Source organism: Lonchura striata, chromosome 2 (genome assembly GCF_046129695.1).
Source record: "Lonchura striata isolate bLonStr1 chromosome 2, bLonStr1.mat, whole genome shotgun sequence".
NCBI lineage: Eukaryota > Metazoa > Chordata > Aves > Passeriformes > Estrildidae > Lonchura > Lonchura striata.
This window is the reverse complement of record NC_134604.1, coordinates 69,803,699-69,821,210: the sequence shown is the minus strand read 5'-3', so window position 1 is coordinate 69,821,210 and position 17,512 is coordinate 69,803,699. Positions and strand designations below refer to the sequence as shown.

The following is a 17,512-nucleotide window of genomic DNA, read 5'->3' as shown; positions in this document are numbered from 1 at the left end:
GAGCCACAGAGCAACAAAATAAGGCTGATTTACACATCTTGTACATCTTGCTCTCATACCTTCACTCTTGAGATAGTATATCACAATCATGACACTTCAGAAAATGTTATCATACCTGTCCAAGTTCCTCATTAAGGTTTGAGGTTCTGGCCATTGCAGGTGTATCTGTTTCAGGGTAATACATATCTATGTCCTGAAATGAAAGCAAAATGAAGACTTATGTTATGGAAATTAAACACTAAAGTCTCTCTTTTTCTTTTAGTCAGCTCCAACTTGGCTTGACTGTCTTATCACTATAAGGAGGCATTCTGAATGCATGAGATAAACATCATCCCAGGATGAATATGGGTGCCTCCTTTCCAAAGTATACCTCCATCCTACAGGGATACGAGAAAAGACAGATTCAACTACAGGTAGTTAATAAAAAAAAGGTGCAACAGAAAAAAAAAAAAAAAATCAAACTTAGCACAGTAGAAAGAAGCTCATGCATTAGCCACACTAAGCATAGGTGGTCAGTTACAACAAACAGTTGCTCTAGCCACATCTATGAGAGACAATTTTACTGGATCCATGAAATAAACTTCTTCAGTTACAACAAAGAAATAGCTGCTACACAAGCCAAAGAAGCTTCTCTGATATGCGTATCTGCTACATTACAAGCAGCTCAGGGAACAGACATATTAAACTTCATTTACATTTGTTTTATAGGAACCTGCTACATTACTCAAAGTCCAAGGGTTAATGCATACCAACAAAAAGTATTCCTCTTGATTTTGTCCAGCTTGAGAGCCACCACTACAGTATTTTTGGCCCACAACTTGAGAAAGACATTTTGAAGTCAAAGCTCCCCTGAACAGAGGGATCACTGTTTGATTGCATGAGGCAGCATCAACTTATCTTCTTACAAAAACATTACGGTCCATTCCAGAGGTGACCTTAAGGCCAGCCTCAGGATGAAAAAAAAAAAAAAAACACAAAACAAAAAAGCAATAAAAACAACAACAACAAAAAAACCCACACCTTCAAACAAGTCCAGTCTTGCCCTCTGCTGTATTTCAGAGAAGCTATAAGATACTGAAGAGTTTTCAAAAGATAACTACTGGACATGAGTCAGTCAAGAGAGACCTCCTTCAACCAAGAGCTGAGGCTTCCTTCTCATCCTAAAAGCCTAAAATACAAGTGATCATTTGCACAGGAGACCTTCCTGTAACTAGATCTTTTAATTTCCTGTGAAACACAGAACTGATATATAATAAAACCTGAATTTTCCCCTGCCTTTCCCAGAAGTTGCATCAGAAAAGTAATTAGAAAATCTCGCTAAGATGTCAAGTGGGTTTTTATTTTCAATGTCAACATCCAGAACTGAGATACATTCACTCTTGCTACTTACCCAATTGATAAAAAGAGCCTGAGTAAACTTGACAACTTCCAATGTCACCAAAAGGCTGATTGGAATAAGGTTGTTGTACAAGATTATAAACGTCAGCAGATTGTATCCAAAGTTGACAGACAGCATTTCTGTGGATCAAAAGACACAGGACACTAGCAGACAAGTCTGAGTGGTATAGGGGCAATCATCTTTATGCAGTTCACCTAATCAGATTTTGCCAAGCTAAAATAATAAACTACTGTTTTGATGTCTAGTGTAAGGGCCATTTTAATATTGATTTCAATAGAAGGTAGATAAAACACCCACAGAACCATGTATTTTATACCAGGTGAAGAAGACAAGGTTGGTGAGGCTATATATAAAAGAACAGAACACTTGCTGAACAATTTTTGCTAGACAGATGGTGAGAAGTACAATATTCCCCACTATAACCCAATTTAAACATTTATCTAATGTGTCAACTGCCCAATTAGGAGCGCCTAGTGTCACTAGTAATATAACCATCTTTCAGAAAGTGCCTACTTGCCTCAGTGGAGTTAGGTAACGAAAAATAAACACTGAAATTAGTTCTAAAATCTGATATCATTTTCAGAATTGAGAATTTACCCTTACTAAAGAAATTGGTGAGTACAAGTTGACTGTTAAACACTTGCCTAGTATATGAACTGAGGCACCCTGCTTAAGCAAAGAAGTTGTTATTAATGGTGACAACACTGGGCAAATTGCCCAAATAAGTATACCATTACAACTAGTCCTAAACGGAAGGGAAAGCATTTATAGACAGCCAACAGGAAGGCACAAGTCACAGCAGAGACACAGGATGAAGGTTCCTGGTCACAGTGCTGCCCACAGCTTCTCTTTACAATCAAAGTCTCCACATTTGTATGCTCTCAACTTCCCTAGAAACTTAGAGAGGCACTTCAGTCAGCACACAGAACACCCAGCACAACAGGGTCAGAGTCCATAACTAAGGGTTTTCAGCATCACAAGTTAATTAGAAGTCAGGGAGCAAACTAGGAGGCGATAGAATCCAGAGAAAATTGCTGAAGCCTAATAAAGATCAGAGTTCGGACAAAGGCACCTCAAAGTGTGAGTACACCCTAATTCCATATCTTTGATAAGTTCACAGACAACAGAAGCATGCTTGGTATTGGAACATTTTCCAATGCAATTTTTACAGGGATGAGACATTTAACCAAAATTTAACATCTACCTGCCGAACCTGAAAAGTCTTTCCTGTGTGTGGCAGTTACAGAAGATAGAAAAATTGTGCATTCAATTTGCAAAAAGATATCTACACAGACTATAATGTAATCTTAGTCTACTGCAAATTGCACCTGTTTTATATTGCAAGTTCAAGAGTCCATTCCATTCATCTTTTCCAGTACGGCTTCCGTCACTGGAAGGCACAAATTTAAACTTACTCATTAAAAAACAAGGGGAGAGCAGGCAAGAAATTCTGAAAGTTGCTGACACTGCTACAAGACATTACAACTAACAAAACCCAGAGACAAATATGAGGCATTTCCACACTTTTCTTATGTGATTTTTTTCATTACTACCACAACTACAATTCTTAAACTGCAGAAGATAACACTTGCCATCTGTTTTGCATCATCAGCAGACGAGCCATTTGCAGTTTGTGATAACTGCTTTAAGATCTGCATCTCAAAATGCTTTTAATACCACATTTTATAGCTAATGTAACCTCCTCAAAAGTCTGCTGGGGAGTATTTCATTGTCCATGTTCATCTTTGATAATGAACTAATAAATCCAAAAAATCAAATAAAACCCTTCAAATAACTATGCTAAGAGATCAGTTTTCTCACAACAAGGTAAGAGAAGGTAAAGACAGAAACTTTACCCAATAAGTAAGAATTGTGACGTTTAGCATTTCAATTTTCTCTAAAAGAGCAGATCAGCATTTCTAACTGAAATAAGTGAACAGAAATCCTTTGCATCTGTATATAAGCATAAAGCTGACGTCAGCATCAAACTGATACTCCCCATTCTGCAGTCAAATTCAGTCAGACACACATAAGGCTGCAGTACATGACCCCTCCTGAGAAAAAAATTTGTGTATGGTGTCTCTACAGAGATGAAAGAAGTGAACACTGGATATCCAAGTGCCCCTCTTCTGTTTCTGTCCTGCTCCTTGGGTGCTAGCCCAGTGATATTTGCCTAACCTTTAGAAGCCTCACTGGGAAGCTCACTTACACCAGCCTATTCTCAAAAAAAAAAAGAAAATATTAGGTCATCAAAAAACTAGCAAGATGTGTGGTTTTTGGGGTTTTATTTCTTATTTTATGCACTAATTCAGTGTAAGTAAGAGCATAGCTGCCCCTGCAGTCTAATACATCACTGGTTCTGTGCCTGCATACTCACTGTTGGAGCCAAGGTACCAGACAACTTCGCCGTGTGTTCTGTTCCATAATAAGGCACCTACAGAACTCACAAGGGCCATTACCAGGAGAATACAGAACAAAACCAGGATCTGCATGTTGGTCACTTTCTCCACATTTGATCTCTTCAGAGGTGCTTTGGTTGAATTCTGAACGGCAGCAGGGGGAAAAAAAAAGACAAAGAACCTGACAATGGCTTTTACAAGATAAACGTGCAGAAGCAAACCCAGTCTTTATTTTCAGAGTCCATTAGAGCACCTGTGTCCATCCCACTGATGGTCAGCAGCAGTGATCAACATATGCATGTTGCTGGTCTCACCAGGCAGTCCCTGACATTAAGGCAATTAGATTAAGACAAGAGTCCTGTATTATCTCCACTATTATTACTATACCCTCAGCTGTTAAGCCTTAGTTTTAAATGTCATCCAGCTACCAGATATATTAGGATGAAAGTCAATTCTCCTTACATATTGAACTGCTGTCACTTCAGTTTGTGTTTGCACATGTGCAGATGCAAACTGGAGTACAATGGACCCTTCTAATCTTCAAGGCCTCCAAGCCTTAAAACAACTATAATGAGTCAGACGGTTTCATAAAATTAAGTCAATAAGAATACAGGAAATATGATCAACTTCTATCAAAACATACCCTTAATCCCCTTAAAACCTTTACCTGCATGAGTTTTGTATCATGTCCTGTATACACAACAATACCCAAGACCCACTGAGTGTTTCTCAGTTGTGCTCCCCTCAGCAAGATCTGGTCTGGACCAACAGGAACTGGGCTGCAAAAGAAAAAGCTCATGTTGCAGTTTTTGGTAACACTTTAAAGAAGATAGTTCTACTTCCAGCCTTGCTCCCCAGTTTATAATAAAAACAACCCCAAACAACAAGAGGAGAAGAATGTAATAGCAAAATAATGAGCTTAGATTGTTCACACAACTGAAGAAAGCACTGAAACCTCCGTAAGTCTAATTCCTGCTAAAGCACAGTAGGGAAAAGCTGCTCCACTTATCCAGTACTTGAGAAATTATGTGGCAGCCATAAAGAAGCATATACTGCACTTGACCTTGGCTAGAACATTCTCCCTCACATCAAAGACAGGGAAGCATCAAACTTGCTAAGAGACCATCCATTTCAAGCACACTATCATATACACTATTAAACAAGCATTTGAGAAAGCCTCTATCAACCACGTGACTTCCAAGTGGGATGCAAGTGATCATCTGCTATTCTTGCACTGAGCTGCCCAAGAATATACATTTGGTGAAGCAAAAGAGGTACAGCCAAATAAAACACCTATGTTCCTACCAACCTGTCACAATCTGAATTTGAGTACTAAAACTACATACTTTTCTTTCAAGAGTTGTAGAAATTGAACACACACTGACAAAGCCTCCGGGTTCTGGGATCACTTTCCTCTGCAAACCTGACCTTTGTGCAGCATTTGGCTCTTGTTGAAAGGGAAAGGTTTCCATTTCCTCTGTGTATCTTGTGTAACAAGAAGGCCCTAAAAACCCCAGCCATGTCCTTGAGTCCATCTCTTTAGATATACCTTTTATCAGAATATCACCATTCATTACAAAGAAACCAATACTCCCATAACAAGCAGAAGGCTATATACAAAGACAGAATTGTATTATGTTATACTGGCACGTGCTCTAATTAAAGAATATTAATTATTATCCTCCCCTTCTGCAGCAAAAACATGCATATGCTCCAAGTTCCAGACTAAAAGAACAGAGGAAATGTTTTTCCTAACCAAATGAATTCATGGCTTTGTTGTCAATACCTTTGACCATCTAAGCGCAAGTTTCCAGTGAAGTCATAGAGATGGCGGTTGGGTCCTTCACATTCTATCCTCCCAGACACTTTCATCAATTCTTCCCTGGACTGGAGACTAGCAGTTTGAGACAAACCCTGCATAGAACAATTCAAAGGAGATTATTGACAAAAAATGCTATTAGAAGGCACCCTAGGAAAATGGTGCTTCCTTTTAACATCTATGAAACAAAATATAGTTAAATCTGTAGAGGTTTGTTAGTCAGGGTCCTGTTTGGCTTTGGTGGTTTTTTTTTTTGTTGTTGTTGTTTTTCTTTTTTTTGGGTTGATTTTTGTTAGGTTTTGGGGTTCTCTTTTTTAATTTTAGATTCAATACCTCTTTCCTGCAAGGAAGACTCATTATGAACACAGAGAAACCTACTAACAAGACTGAAACTCTCTGCACAGATATTTACATTACCTACATGATCTCTCTTGAATTAAGAGGAAAGTAAGATCCACAAAATGTGAAGTTGGATACGTGCAGGGGGAAGTAGGAGAAAAGCAGTATAAACAAGCCTGTTTTTTTTCTCAAAGTATAGCTGCACTGATGTGTTATGGCTGCTAAATATGGTCATTCTAAGTGTAGTCTCTCTTGGGCCACAGCAGCCAACATGCGCTAATCCTGCTCAAGGTCAATATTCAGCCTGTCACGCAACTGCAACATAAAGTACTGGTACTCCACATCTGAGCACATGCACGGCACCCCACTAACCTTCTAGTAAAAGAGGAATCCATTTCATCTTTCTTTTGCCAGAATTTGACTGCAGCACTGCAAGCCAGAGCAAGGTCGTATTTTTGTATTTTAAGCATGTCCTGAAGCAAATAAAATCTTACAAAAGCTCAAGACCTGACTTAGTAGCCTGATCTGGAACAGTAAATCACATTTCTACAAATGCAGTAAAGAAGAAGCAAGCGTAGCTTTTTAAAAACAAATTATCTGTGTTTCACAATCCTAATCTAAATACTTTTTTTAATGAAAGAAGCCAAAGATTCTTAACTATTTCTAAACACTATGACAAAACCAGAAAGATCCAAATAAATTATTTTGCTTACCACAGTGATAACAAATCAACTTATACATATAAATAACCTTTTCAGCTTCTGCCTCTGCACAATACTCATAAAATAGTACTTGTGACAGGAGACACTGCAACTCTCATCACAAGCATAGCTGATATTTTTTTTTTTATGTACAGCACTTAAATTCCACTAACTAGATCTTCAGGAAAACACATCCAAGGTCTGTTTGATTTGTCTCTCTGGGCTTAAAATACTTGCTCCAGGTTAGTTCCTTACACTTGCACATGGTGTATTACTGCTTAGGTTTGTATCTGTTGAAAAGGCAAATTACATCCACTTGAAGAAAGATGCTTTTTAAAACAGCAAAAAAAGCACTTGTATTGTTACCATGCAAGCTAGATTATTAAATACCTAAAAGAAAAAAAAAATAAATTCAGTTTGTTTTACCTGTCGTATTTTAAGATTCGTCTCCCCATCAAGATTAGCTGTTTCAATATAGCACATGGCTTGTGGTTCACTGTAAGGAGTGTAAGATTTTCAATATTAAAACTCAGTGCTTTTTGGTACACTTCTTTTACACTAATATAGTCCACCACAGACTTCTTCAATGCACTGCAGAAGACAGAAAACTATACTGGTGGTATACAACCATGAAAGCTGAAAGTACATATTTACTACATACAACTACAGAGAAAGACAAGTCTAAATCAAAAAATCAGTAAGAATTTAACAAGTTGTTATAAACGTAGATGCCTAAAGTGGATTACTTTGAATTGCAATCCATTAAATTGCTTCCAAAAGCTATGGATGAAAGAGCAAGTATTGAACTGTATAAAAAGGGAATATGGTTGGATGAAGACAGCAATGCTCTGTCTCTGCTATTGAATTCTGTCTGTGACCTGGACACAAAAAATCATGTCTGCAAAGTCCCCTTAAGGGAAGTACATCCAAAGTCACTGCTAAACAGCTTTTTTTTTGGGCATGAGAGAAAGGTTTGCTAGGATTGAGGGCTGTAACCTGCATCTTTCCAGATGTGTTTCTGCCCTTACCCATAGGGACAAAAGTCTTCCTCCTAGAACTGAACTTTCTATTAGTCAAGCTCTTATCTATATCTAACAGAGGAGCTTGCATAGGTGGCACCTGTGATAAGAAAGGGTACTTTTACCAGATCTTTTCCTGACATGCCACTCAAGATTCAAAACCTCTGCATGGCACCATGAAAATGATTTTTCTGCCCAGTGTCTTCTCAGGCTACTAGAAATATCAGTTTCCCACCTGGACTCAAGCAAGTGCTTCTTCAGCATATCACTTGTCATATTCTTGATAAATGGCTAGGTTTTTTCCAAAGTCACAAATTGTTCTAACAGCAAATGTACTCAATCAACAGAACAGTCAGTAATAAAGACTCCTTAGGAAAATAATAATTAGGAAATGGACAGGTACATTTATAACACAGTAAGAAGCGAGATTATTCTCTACAATTAATTTTGCTTTGAAAAGAAAAAATGGTTCAGTCTATTCTTTGTCCCTTCCTACACAGGCAATTTGAATCTGAACCCAAGAAAGACATAGATTAGAGTCCAGCTTGATTCCAATTTTACTTGTGTCAAACACCTTGTCTACCACAACTGAAGTGGTTAGCTCAGGAAGGAGCCCTTTTGCAATACAATTCCTCTAATTTCCATAGAAATTGTATGAACTGTGGAAATGAGACATGTGGACATGTTTCCATGCAAAGTTGTGCTTGAATGAAAATATTTTTCCTACATGTTAATTCATTATTTATGTAAAATTTGATGTCACCTTTTTGCTGTACAGGAAGTGAGTCAAGATAAAAACAACTGTCAATTTTACCTCTAACAATCACCTCACACAGAAAATCAACATATACAAGCAAAAGAACCCACCCCCTTCAGAACATGCAGAGCTTTCTGGTGAACTGAGGACACTTAGTATTGACATTTAAAGGAATCATGGGAATAATACCAATTATAAAGCAGAACTGACATACAAATTACTATTTATTTCAAGCAAAGCTCCTGCCAAATCACCATGCTTTGGGTTAAATTCTCTAATTATTATGTGGTTATCAAAGACAGCAGGTTAGTAGAAAAATGTAGAAGAAAAAGCTGGCCCACACAGTTAAGAAATAAGTCAGAAGAGGTTTTTAGTATAATGCATTAGAGAAGTTCTTAAGTAAAATATTCTTCAATGCTGAAACAGAAAGTTATTGATGTCCAAATTCAGCCTAGCTGCATATTAAGTTGACAACCACTTATTTAAAGTTTGAGTCTTGTTTTGAAAAATACAATACTGTATACCATGGAATGAAGGTGCCTCTATCCTTCATGATGTAGTAATTCAAAAAGACTGAGCTTCTGCATATAGCTTAGAAAAAAATAAAATCTTCCAGAAACAGCATAGACAATAAGGATGGAGCAGAAAATACAGGAGCTTGAAAAAACAAGTTCCCCTTAAAAGCTGGATCATGTAAGAGAACTGAAACCCTGAGACCAGAGCAATCTGCAATCACTGCTGAAAAGCACACACACAGGAGGGAATTACAGAGGTGTTGTAAGGTTTGGTTATTAGAGCCAAACATGCTTAAAGCATGTTTAACAACAGGAGCTGTGCTGTTGTCTCTTGTTTAAACCTCATCTGTCTAAGCAAACTGTGGTCTTGATTAAGCCTCAAGTTACTCTACAGAATCTAGAACCTAGAGTAGCAGTCAAGCACCACTCAAATGTTTTTAGGAACTATGAGACCTCAACAAATGAGAAAGCTGGGCAGGCCATATGAAGTTTAATAAAGGCAAGTGCTGGATTCTCCATCTGGGACAAGGTAACCCTAGATGTGTGTACAGACTGGAGAATGGGATGAAGGAGAGCAGTCCCATGGAAAGGGACCTGAGGGTCCTGGTCAATGGCAAGTTCAACATGAGTCCACAGTGCCCTGGTAGCCAATAGGGCCATATGTGTCCTGGGGGGCATCAGGAAGTTGTCCCACACTTGAAACTAAACCAAGAAGGACTCAACGGATTACTGTTGCTACCATGCTAGAGATGGGCCATACATGTGCTGTATCCAAGAGAAGTAGTGAACAAAGTCCAAAAGCTCTTTTGTTGTTTGATGCCAACAGAGCTACCCTTTCAGATTTCCTATTGAAAGAGAAATCTTCCTGGGGGAGCACAGAAAAATATGCTGAATATTCAGTGGAATTAGCTGGAAGAAAACTTAAGCTTCCTTATTTAAGGGGAGGGATTCTCAAAAGGCCATAGAACCACTGACTGCATAAAGCTCATGTTAAGGACCTTCAGTCTGCCAAAAAACTCATTAATACAGAGTATTATGCATCTGCAATTCATAAAGTGAAGTCTTGGAAACACCTCATTTTAGAAGAGCCTATCTACAATGATACATGAATGAAAGCCTAGTAAAGCCATGTTTTGTCATTGAATTTTGTTGAAATTTGATTTCAGATGTGGAATAGAATTAGTGTTATCTGATGTCTGGTTTTATTAATAGCAAATACAGAGATTCGAGTCCTCTGCACCTCAGTTCATCAGACACATCACTTCCACGCCCATTCAGGATACCTGGTAGATATTATGATCATGTCTGCTGGAAGATGCTGCCCATTGGTGACCTTCACAATATCGCCTACTGCTACCTGTGGTGGTCAGGAGTACAGTAGCATGGAAGAGAAAAACAAACAGTTCGCTTGCCTGGAATGTTAGTTTGTTATTTTCTTTCACCCAGTCAGAAGAACAGCATCATGCACAGAACAGCTGGAGACAGTTTTTCTGAAAGTCAGAGTACTTTTCACTGCAAGTTTGGAAATATCAAAGCCTTCCCTTTTCTGAATGTAAAGTAAACAATTCTAGATAGAAAAATGGCAGATACACTCAATTAGAAATTGTGAACTTCTGTGGCTTATATTTAATAAAAATTACTTTTTTCTATAGTTCTGCTATTATCCAAATTCAGGGGTTTTCTTTAGTCTTATTTTTTTTTTCCCTAGTAAAAAAGTTATCTTTAGACTTCACCTTCATTAAGTATCAAGCGTTTTCTTCCATTCCTTATCTGTGTTACTTACCTACCCAAACATCACTATAATTTTCCCTTAATTCCCCTTAGATGCATTGCTTGTACTAGTCACTAGCAAATAGTATCATCTCTATGGATCCATCATATAATCCTGTTCTTCCCTGAGATATGCAGAATTCTGGAATACTTGTCTCCTCCTACACAGGCCTAAGATTTTTCAGCACCTTGAGTTAGTCACACATGCATGGGACTTTCATTCTCAAAAGAGTCAAGTAACACTCTCAAACAGTAAACCAGGTTTGCCCAATAAGCATGAGGCTGCTTAATGCCAAATGTAGAACTGAGAGTCTGACATGGGCTTAAAATACTTTCAAGATATTAATTTATAAAAATGGAAACAGATGGCATGTTTGAACAAGCAGATTCATTAGTTTTACTCAGATACCACTAAAGATAAATTCCCTACCACTTTCAGTACAACCAAAAAAAAAAAAAAAAAAGAAAAAAGAAAAAGAATAAAGTAAGAAGCCTGCCTTAAAGTGATTAAGGTGGCTAATACAGTAATACAGAACTGTTTAACAACAAAAGCCTGGACAACATGCAGTTACAGACACAGGTCAATTCAAGAAGTGCCTAAGGGTATAAAAAACCCAGATTCCAGGCTTGACCTTAAACTTTCAATTCACTGTCCTTTCTACAAAAATAGGACTTGGAACAGCATAAACAGGAACCAACATTAGCCATCTGAATCCGTGGCAATCTTCAGCTTCTACTATAGCCTAACACTTCAGCAGTATTGCTTTTAGGTATCTTGAGACTGATCTCATTCCTCAGAGGTTTTAAAAGGGTGTACTTTTTCCTCAATTACTAGATAAGAGGGCTAATTTTATCCTTTAAAAGGCACTAAGAGCCACAACTAGATCGATACATCCAAAGGCATTTCAGCAACTTCCAGGTATTAGAAATAAAGCCCACCAGACTCTGACCAAGGGCCTCACAAAACATGGGTCCCAAGTGCCTCAGGTAGCAGCAGAACTTGTGTTTCTTACTTGAGCAAGCAGCTTACTAATTAGTCTCAAAGCCCAGGGACTTTTTAGCACAGGCAGCAAAATTAAGTCTCTGTTAGACTTGCAGGGGAGGTACAGCATTGCAGTGAAAATTACTCTTCTTACCAGACTAAAAACCAAAATACTGTTTACAGTTTACCTATTAACTGCACAAGGAAAAACACAACAATCCATTAGAATTGACTGTAACACAGTACCAGGATTTAAAAATGGGTACTCAGATGCCTCACTCAGGACAATTTTGACTACTGGAACAGAAAGGATCCCTCCTACCCCCCCCCACCCAAGTGACAAAGAACTCCCATGTAGGATACATTAATTCTAAGCCTCCTAATTAATTCTGGCAAGAGTAATTCTTGAATACTTGCTTTCCCTCCCTCCCATCCTCAGGTTTTATTTACCTCTTTCCACATAATGTTCTGCCACATCCCATTTCTTAGAACTGGAAAGAAAGCTTAAAGTTAGATTACAGAATAAATAGTCATAATTCAGACAAATTTCAGAACAACTGTATCAGCAGTAGCAAACAATAGGAACCAACAAAAAAATCAGAAATGCATTTTTCAGAAGCTGGAACTTCTGTTCACAGCTGTGGGCATGTGAATACAAGAAAGAGGAAGAATGTGCCCTTCATATTTATATAATTTTTATCACCTGCCAGACAACAGTTGGTGGCCTGATTTCTTCATGGCATCACTTCATACTAACATGTAGATGGGCAGCATTGTTTCTTGTTTGGGAAATGACCTTCCTTAAAACAAAAGGCATTAACTGCCCACTGCCAATCAGTATCAGGAAGCACCTTCACTCTGTGTATGATTTACCACAGAATTTTCACGTCTCATCTTTTGCCTTGCATTTCATTCATAATATTTTGACTCTGGCACATGCAACTTCACTATCATTACCTATAGCCCATATAAATCTGAGTCTTAATTGCCAAACAGGCTCAAAGCCCTACTGAAAAGCAACAATCAACTTTGGCAGAAGGAGAATCCTTACTCTTGAAGTTCACATTGGAAGAATAAAAAGAAAAGGTACCAAAACCAACCTCAATTTCTAAAGGGCTCCATTTCTACACTGCCATCTTAACACAGTCATTAGTCATTTACCCTGCAGCCTGCCTTTCCACCCAAGCCCTTCCTCTAGGTGATTGTACACCTACTTAATACTACTCCAGCCAAAACAGTAAGGTCAAACATGCCCAATTACTGCTGAATAACCCAGTCCAGTCCAGGTCCAAGCACAGCAAGTTCACATTAATTGAAAGCAGCTGCAGCTAGTTTTCAAAGGTGTTTAAAAGTGCAGTGTGCAACAGATCAGAGTTGAAGAGGTCAGTTCCCTACTTTTGAATCCAAACAATCTTCTCAGCTGTATTTCATACACATGGCTAATCTGAAAATAATACCACACTCTCAGAAAAAAAATCTGCTCAATACAGCCTTGACCATCCTACCCAGGATATGCCACTCCACAAACAGGAATGCAAGACTTGTCAGAATAGATGAAACAGAAGAAACCTGTCTCTTGACTCCTGTTCTCAGGCCACACACATTGAAGCACTGAATCCTGATATTTAATATTGCAGCAAATGACTACAGTGAACTAAACTATTTAACAAAAAATGGATGGGCAGCAACAGAAGTACTGCCAGTGACGTGTCAAAAAACAGCTGAGCTTTCAACCAAATTACAGCAGTTTAGGGGAAGAACAGTTTTGGTGCATCCCTTCCATCCCTCATATACACTGTTCTTGAATTGAGCTCTGCTTAGTTCAGAACTCAGAAGGCTTGAATCCAGAATCTCCAGGGGAAAGCCAAATACCTGCAGCCTTGACTCAAAATCCAACCTTCAGAGAGGAGTTGCAACATCCAGCATCTCCTGTGCCATGGTCTAGACACCCCCCTATTCCACCAGAAAGTTTTGGAGACCTTTCAATAAACATTTTGTTGACATTGTTATATGCTCACACACAAAGGTATTTTGCAACATCAAGTGCTACAGACTTTGTCTGGTAGGCAGTTTACCTCAGAAAACAATTTAACTTGCAATGCTTACTGAAATCAATTTAGAAATTAAAATTAAATACCCAAGCAAATTACTGAAGCTATTTTCTTACTGTTCTATTACTGAACTATTTCCTCTTAAACTCATAATCCCACAGCCTAAAGAGAAAGCTGCCATTAGACATAAAACAGTTCAGAAATTTTGGGGTTGCAATTTCACACCTCCTACTCTGCTTAACCCAGTTTTAGAGGAGTACTCCAAAGGACAGAAAAGGACATGTCTTCTGTAGAATATCTTTAGTAGGGCAAAACTGATGAATTAGTCATTGTCCAAAGATACTTGGTTAAAGGAACAAAGGACAAATACCTAAAAAGACTGTTTCAACTTAAGAGAGTTTCAATATATACCTTCTATTTAAGGCCTTCCAAGATCAAAACCCAGTTCTAGACCTAAGACTTAATGCTGTCACTCACATCCAGCCATGCAGGGCCATTTGAAGTGAGGTTCCTAAAGGGAGCATATCCCACCAGTCTTGTTCCAGAGTTTGCTAGCCCTGTGCTTGTCTAATACTCAAGCTCATCCCATGCAATATTAAATGCTCATTACTTATTCTTTGACAATGGGAGTATCAAGGCATCAGAACAATTATTACTGAGCTCTCTATATCAATGCAATACACTGCTCAGGGGCTTCACTTGGAATTATATGGAGTCAGGTCCCTAGATTTAATGTTATCATCACAGACATCACGTGAAGCCATCCAAGACATAAAACACTGGCTCAAAGCCTAAATACACTCCACCTCCTAATGCAAATGTTCAGTGCTCACCCGGGGCAGAACTTCACTTTTAGTTTGCTCCAAAGGCAATTTAATTCCTACATATCAAAGCCACTCTGCAAAGTAAACTGATGTTTTCCATGGTAAATTTAATACAGCAAAATAACTTTGAAGATACACAACTGCTCTAAAAAACTAAACAAGATAAATGCAAATTACATGGCTGCTGCTGCAGTAAGCAACCAGACATTGCAGGCAGTGGAGTTCAGGACACAGCCAAGCAGACAGCAAGCATCTGCTTCGCAGTGAGCATAAATGCTCTCCACACTGAATGCATTGATTAGACACCACTCAGCTATAAGAGCAACCTAAAGGCACACAGAGAACCTAAATTTATTTCTTCTTAATCCCACTCTAAACTGAAGTTATATTTTCACTCTGGTAATACATGTCTCAAGAATAAGCCTCTTTAGCCTTCCTCTTAAGAAGGAGGAGGATACAGTATTAAGTATCAGACTAAAAATTTATTTAGAGTATTCAAAGGTAAAAAATAAAATTTGAACTCATAATTTTTCAAGTGCTAAGATCCACTTAGCTCCATTAGAACACCTTGTTTTCTTTAAGGTTGTCTCTCCACAATTACTGTGACAAACGTCCCTTGAAGTGTTTGTTGGCACACATTCTCTACCAACAAATGAATTATAACTGCCTCTGCAACCTCTGGAAGGGCCATCTTTCATATTACCCATAACAAGGGCTGTTATGCTACAGCCACTTAAATGCCAATTGCTCATGACTAATACAGTGTTCTTGCACTCCAAATATCTTCCCAGACTCTTGTAGAGAGACATTACCTAGGAGAACTGATAAAGCAATGCCTTTAGATGTGTATTAATAAACAACCTTAGTGATCAACCCAAATTTTCAAGCACCAAACTCAGTGAAAAAAAACAGACATAATGTTTGCAGGACTATATGATGCATGGAGCCAGCAGGTTGCTCACTTTCCCATGTTCCTTTAAGTGTTCCTCTAGCTTTTTGACACTTGAGGTATTTGTGCTTGGGCGGAAGGGCTCTTCTTGGAGCTCAAGTCCCTGTTTTCCTATTTCAGCTGCACATTTGCACAGAGGAGCAGAAGTGGAGCTGTCCAACACATGAACATGGAGCTGCCTTGACTATGGCACAGGACAATCACAGGACGGCCAGTGACAAGCTCTTCCTATTTTCTGCACAGGTTTTCAGTTAAGGGAGGTGAAGAAAATTACAGTGATGTCTTCAGGCATACAGTGACAAGTACTATCCATACCTTAATGATACATCTAGGCATTCAGTGGATATCAGCATTAAATTCTCTTTCAGTGACACTTCAGGAAAGCAAAGCTAAAAAGTCCCCAGACTTACTATATTTAAAGGGCAGCAGCATTTACAAAAATGACTTAAAATTCTTCTGACAGCAGCTTTCAACATTTCAGGGGGTTGTTGGCTTTTTTAGTTCTGGATGTTTTGGTGTTGGGTTTGGTGTTAGAATAATCAGGATGGAGTTTGGTAAGGAAAAAATCGTTTGGTTTTCTTGGAGGTGCTGAGAACTACGCAACTTTGCACAACCTTGAAATTACATGAACTTATAAATTCAGGTAATCCTCCCAATGCCTCCCCTTAAGTGTCAGACCATCAACAATCAGTCTGAAACCTTTATCAAAGTAAAATCCTAAATTACTGGTAAGTACCTGCTTTAATGGTCATGATGGCATTCCTCACCATCATGACCATTAAAGCAATAGAATTGTTCAAAAGTAAAAGTAAGCATTCACTATTTGCATTTTAAATACTTAAAGACTGTTTAGTCTTACCTACTGTTTTCTTTTTATTCACTGCACTGTCGGCCTTATGCCTTTTCTGTAAGGAAACAAAACATTTCATTATACCTCATTACACTTCATCACAAATTCAAGAATGATCAGAGCTAAAAATATGACAAAATGCAAGATGATACATTGGGTCCTTTTTGCCTTTATGGGATTTTTTGCTTTGTTTTTTAAAGTCACAGATCATCTAAATCGAAATGGTTTGTAAAAGAACATAAAGAGTATAATTTACAACCTTCAAAGTGTAAATACTCGTGTTGGAAGTCTGGCTCAAAACTTTATCAGTGGTAAAAAAGTCTCCAAAGCTGGGTTTTATTGAAGGACAACAAAAGTAACAATAAGGACCACAATATTTAAATAGATATCCATGTATATAAATTTCACGTGCTGTTGTTTAGACTGATATCCAAATGATTTCACTCATCAGTATTTTGCAAAGCAGAAAGACCTCATTCTGATGTAAAGTACACAAGCAAGTTAGAACAGATTTTGCCCAAAACAGTCTTCTCTATCCTTAAATTGCTTGCCTCCCCGCAACCCTCCTTTTCAAGACCATCTGAAAAGACCACATATTTGTCAGAACTCTACACTGTCTTTCTAATCACAGCATTAATAAGCAAGCTTGAAGAAGGAGAAACAAATGTCCTGATTTCTACTATAATGAAAATATTTCTTTATTTCAGTGTATTTTCAGTATTTATTACAGAAATTCAAGTACTTTGAAAGTCAAAACAACATTTTGCTACTGTTAAGCAATGACTCAAGAGACTTCAGAGATGCATGACTTTATGGCATTTTATAGCTTTTGGTCTTTAGCACAGCCTTCCCCATCATATTCATTCCCATCCTCATCAGTCATACTCACATAATCTTCTATGATTTCTTTGATGCCAGCAACTGTTAAAATAAATAGCAATGGCACCAAGGTGGTATATCTTCCTGTTGGAGAGACATCTGGAATTTGCTGTGAGCAGAGGGAAAAGAGACCCCTTTTATATTAGTATTTAAAATTAATTTCTGGCACATTTAGAATTTTATGCAAAGCTCTCAGAAGAGAGAACACAAAGTTCTCTGATTTACTGTGTGATTTGTGCCTCACAGATATTCCATTTCA

The 17,512-nt window shown here is 38.1% G+C and overlaps 1 protein-coding gene across 2 annotated transcripts in view; it reads right to left on the bottom strand.

Moving 5' to 3' along the window:
• Window positions 1-17,512, bottom strand: part of ATP8A2 (ATPase phospholipid transporting 8A2) — a 329,984-nt gene that overhangs the window by 264,349 nt on the left and 48,123 nt on the right. For both annotated transcript variants that reach the window (XM_021530648.3, XM_077781458.1), the window contains exons 4-13: window positions 17,264-17,362; window positions 16,384-16,429; window positions 12,151-12,191; window positions 10,232-10,305; window positions 7,084-7,153; window positions 5,585-5,712; window positions 4,466-4,577; window positions 3,777-3,942; window positions 1,391-1,518; window positions 116-193 (exon numbers count right to left, since the gene is read on the bottom strand). In XM_021530648.3, the coding sequence (XP_021386323.2) occupies window positions 116-193; window positions 1,391-1,518; window positions 3,777-3,942; window positions 4,466-4,577; window positions 5,585-5,712; window positions 7,084-7,153; window positions 10,232-10,305; window positions 12,151-12,191; window positions 16,384-16,429; window positions 17,264-17,362 (942 nt within the window). The remainder of the gene's footprint in view (window positions 1-115; window positions 194-1,390; window positions 1,519-3,776; window positions 3,943-4,465; window positions 4,578-5,584; window positions 5,713-7,083; window positions 7,154-10,231; window positions 10,306-12,150; window positions 12,192-16,383; window positions 16,430-17,263; window positions 17,363-17,512) is intronic.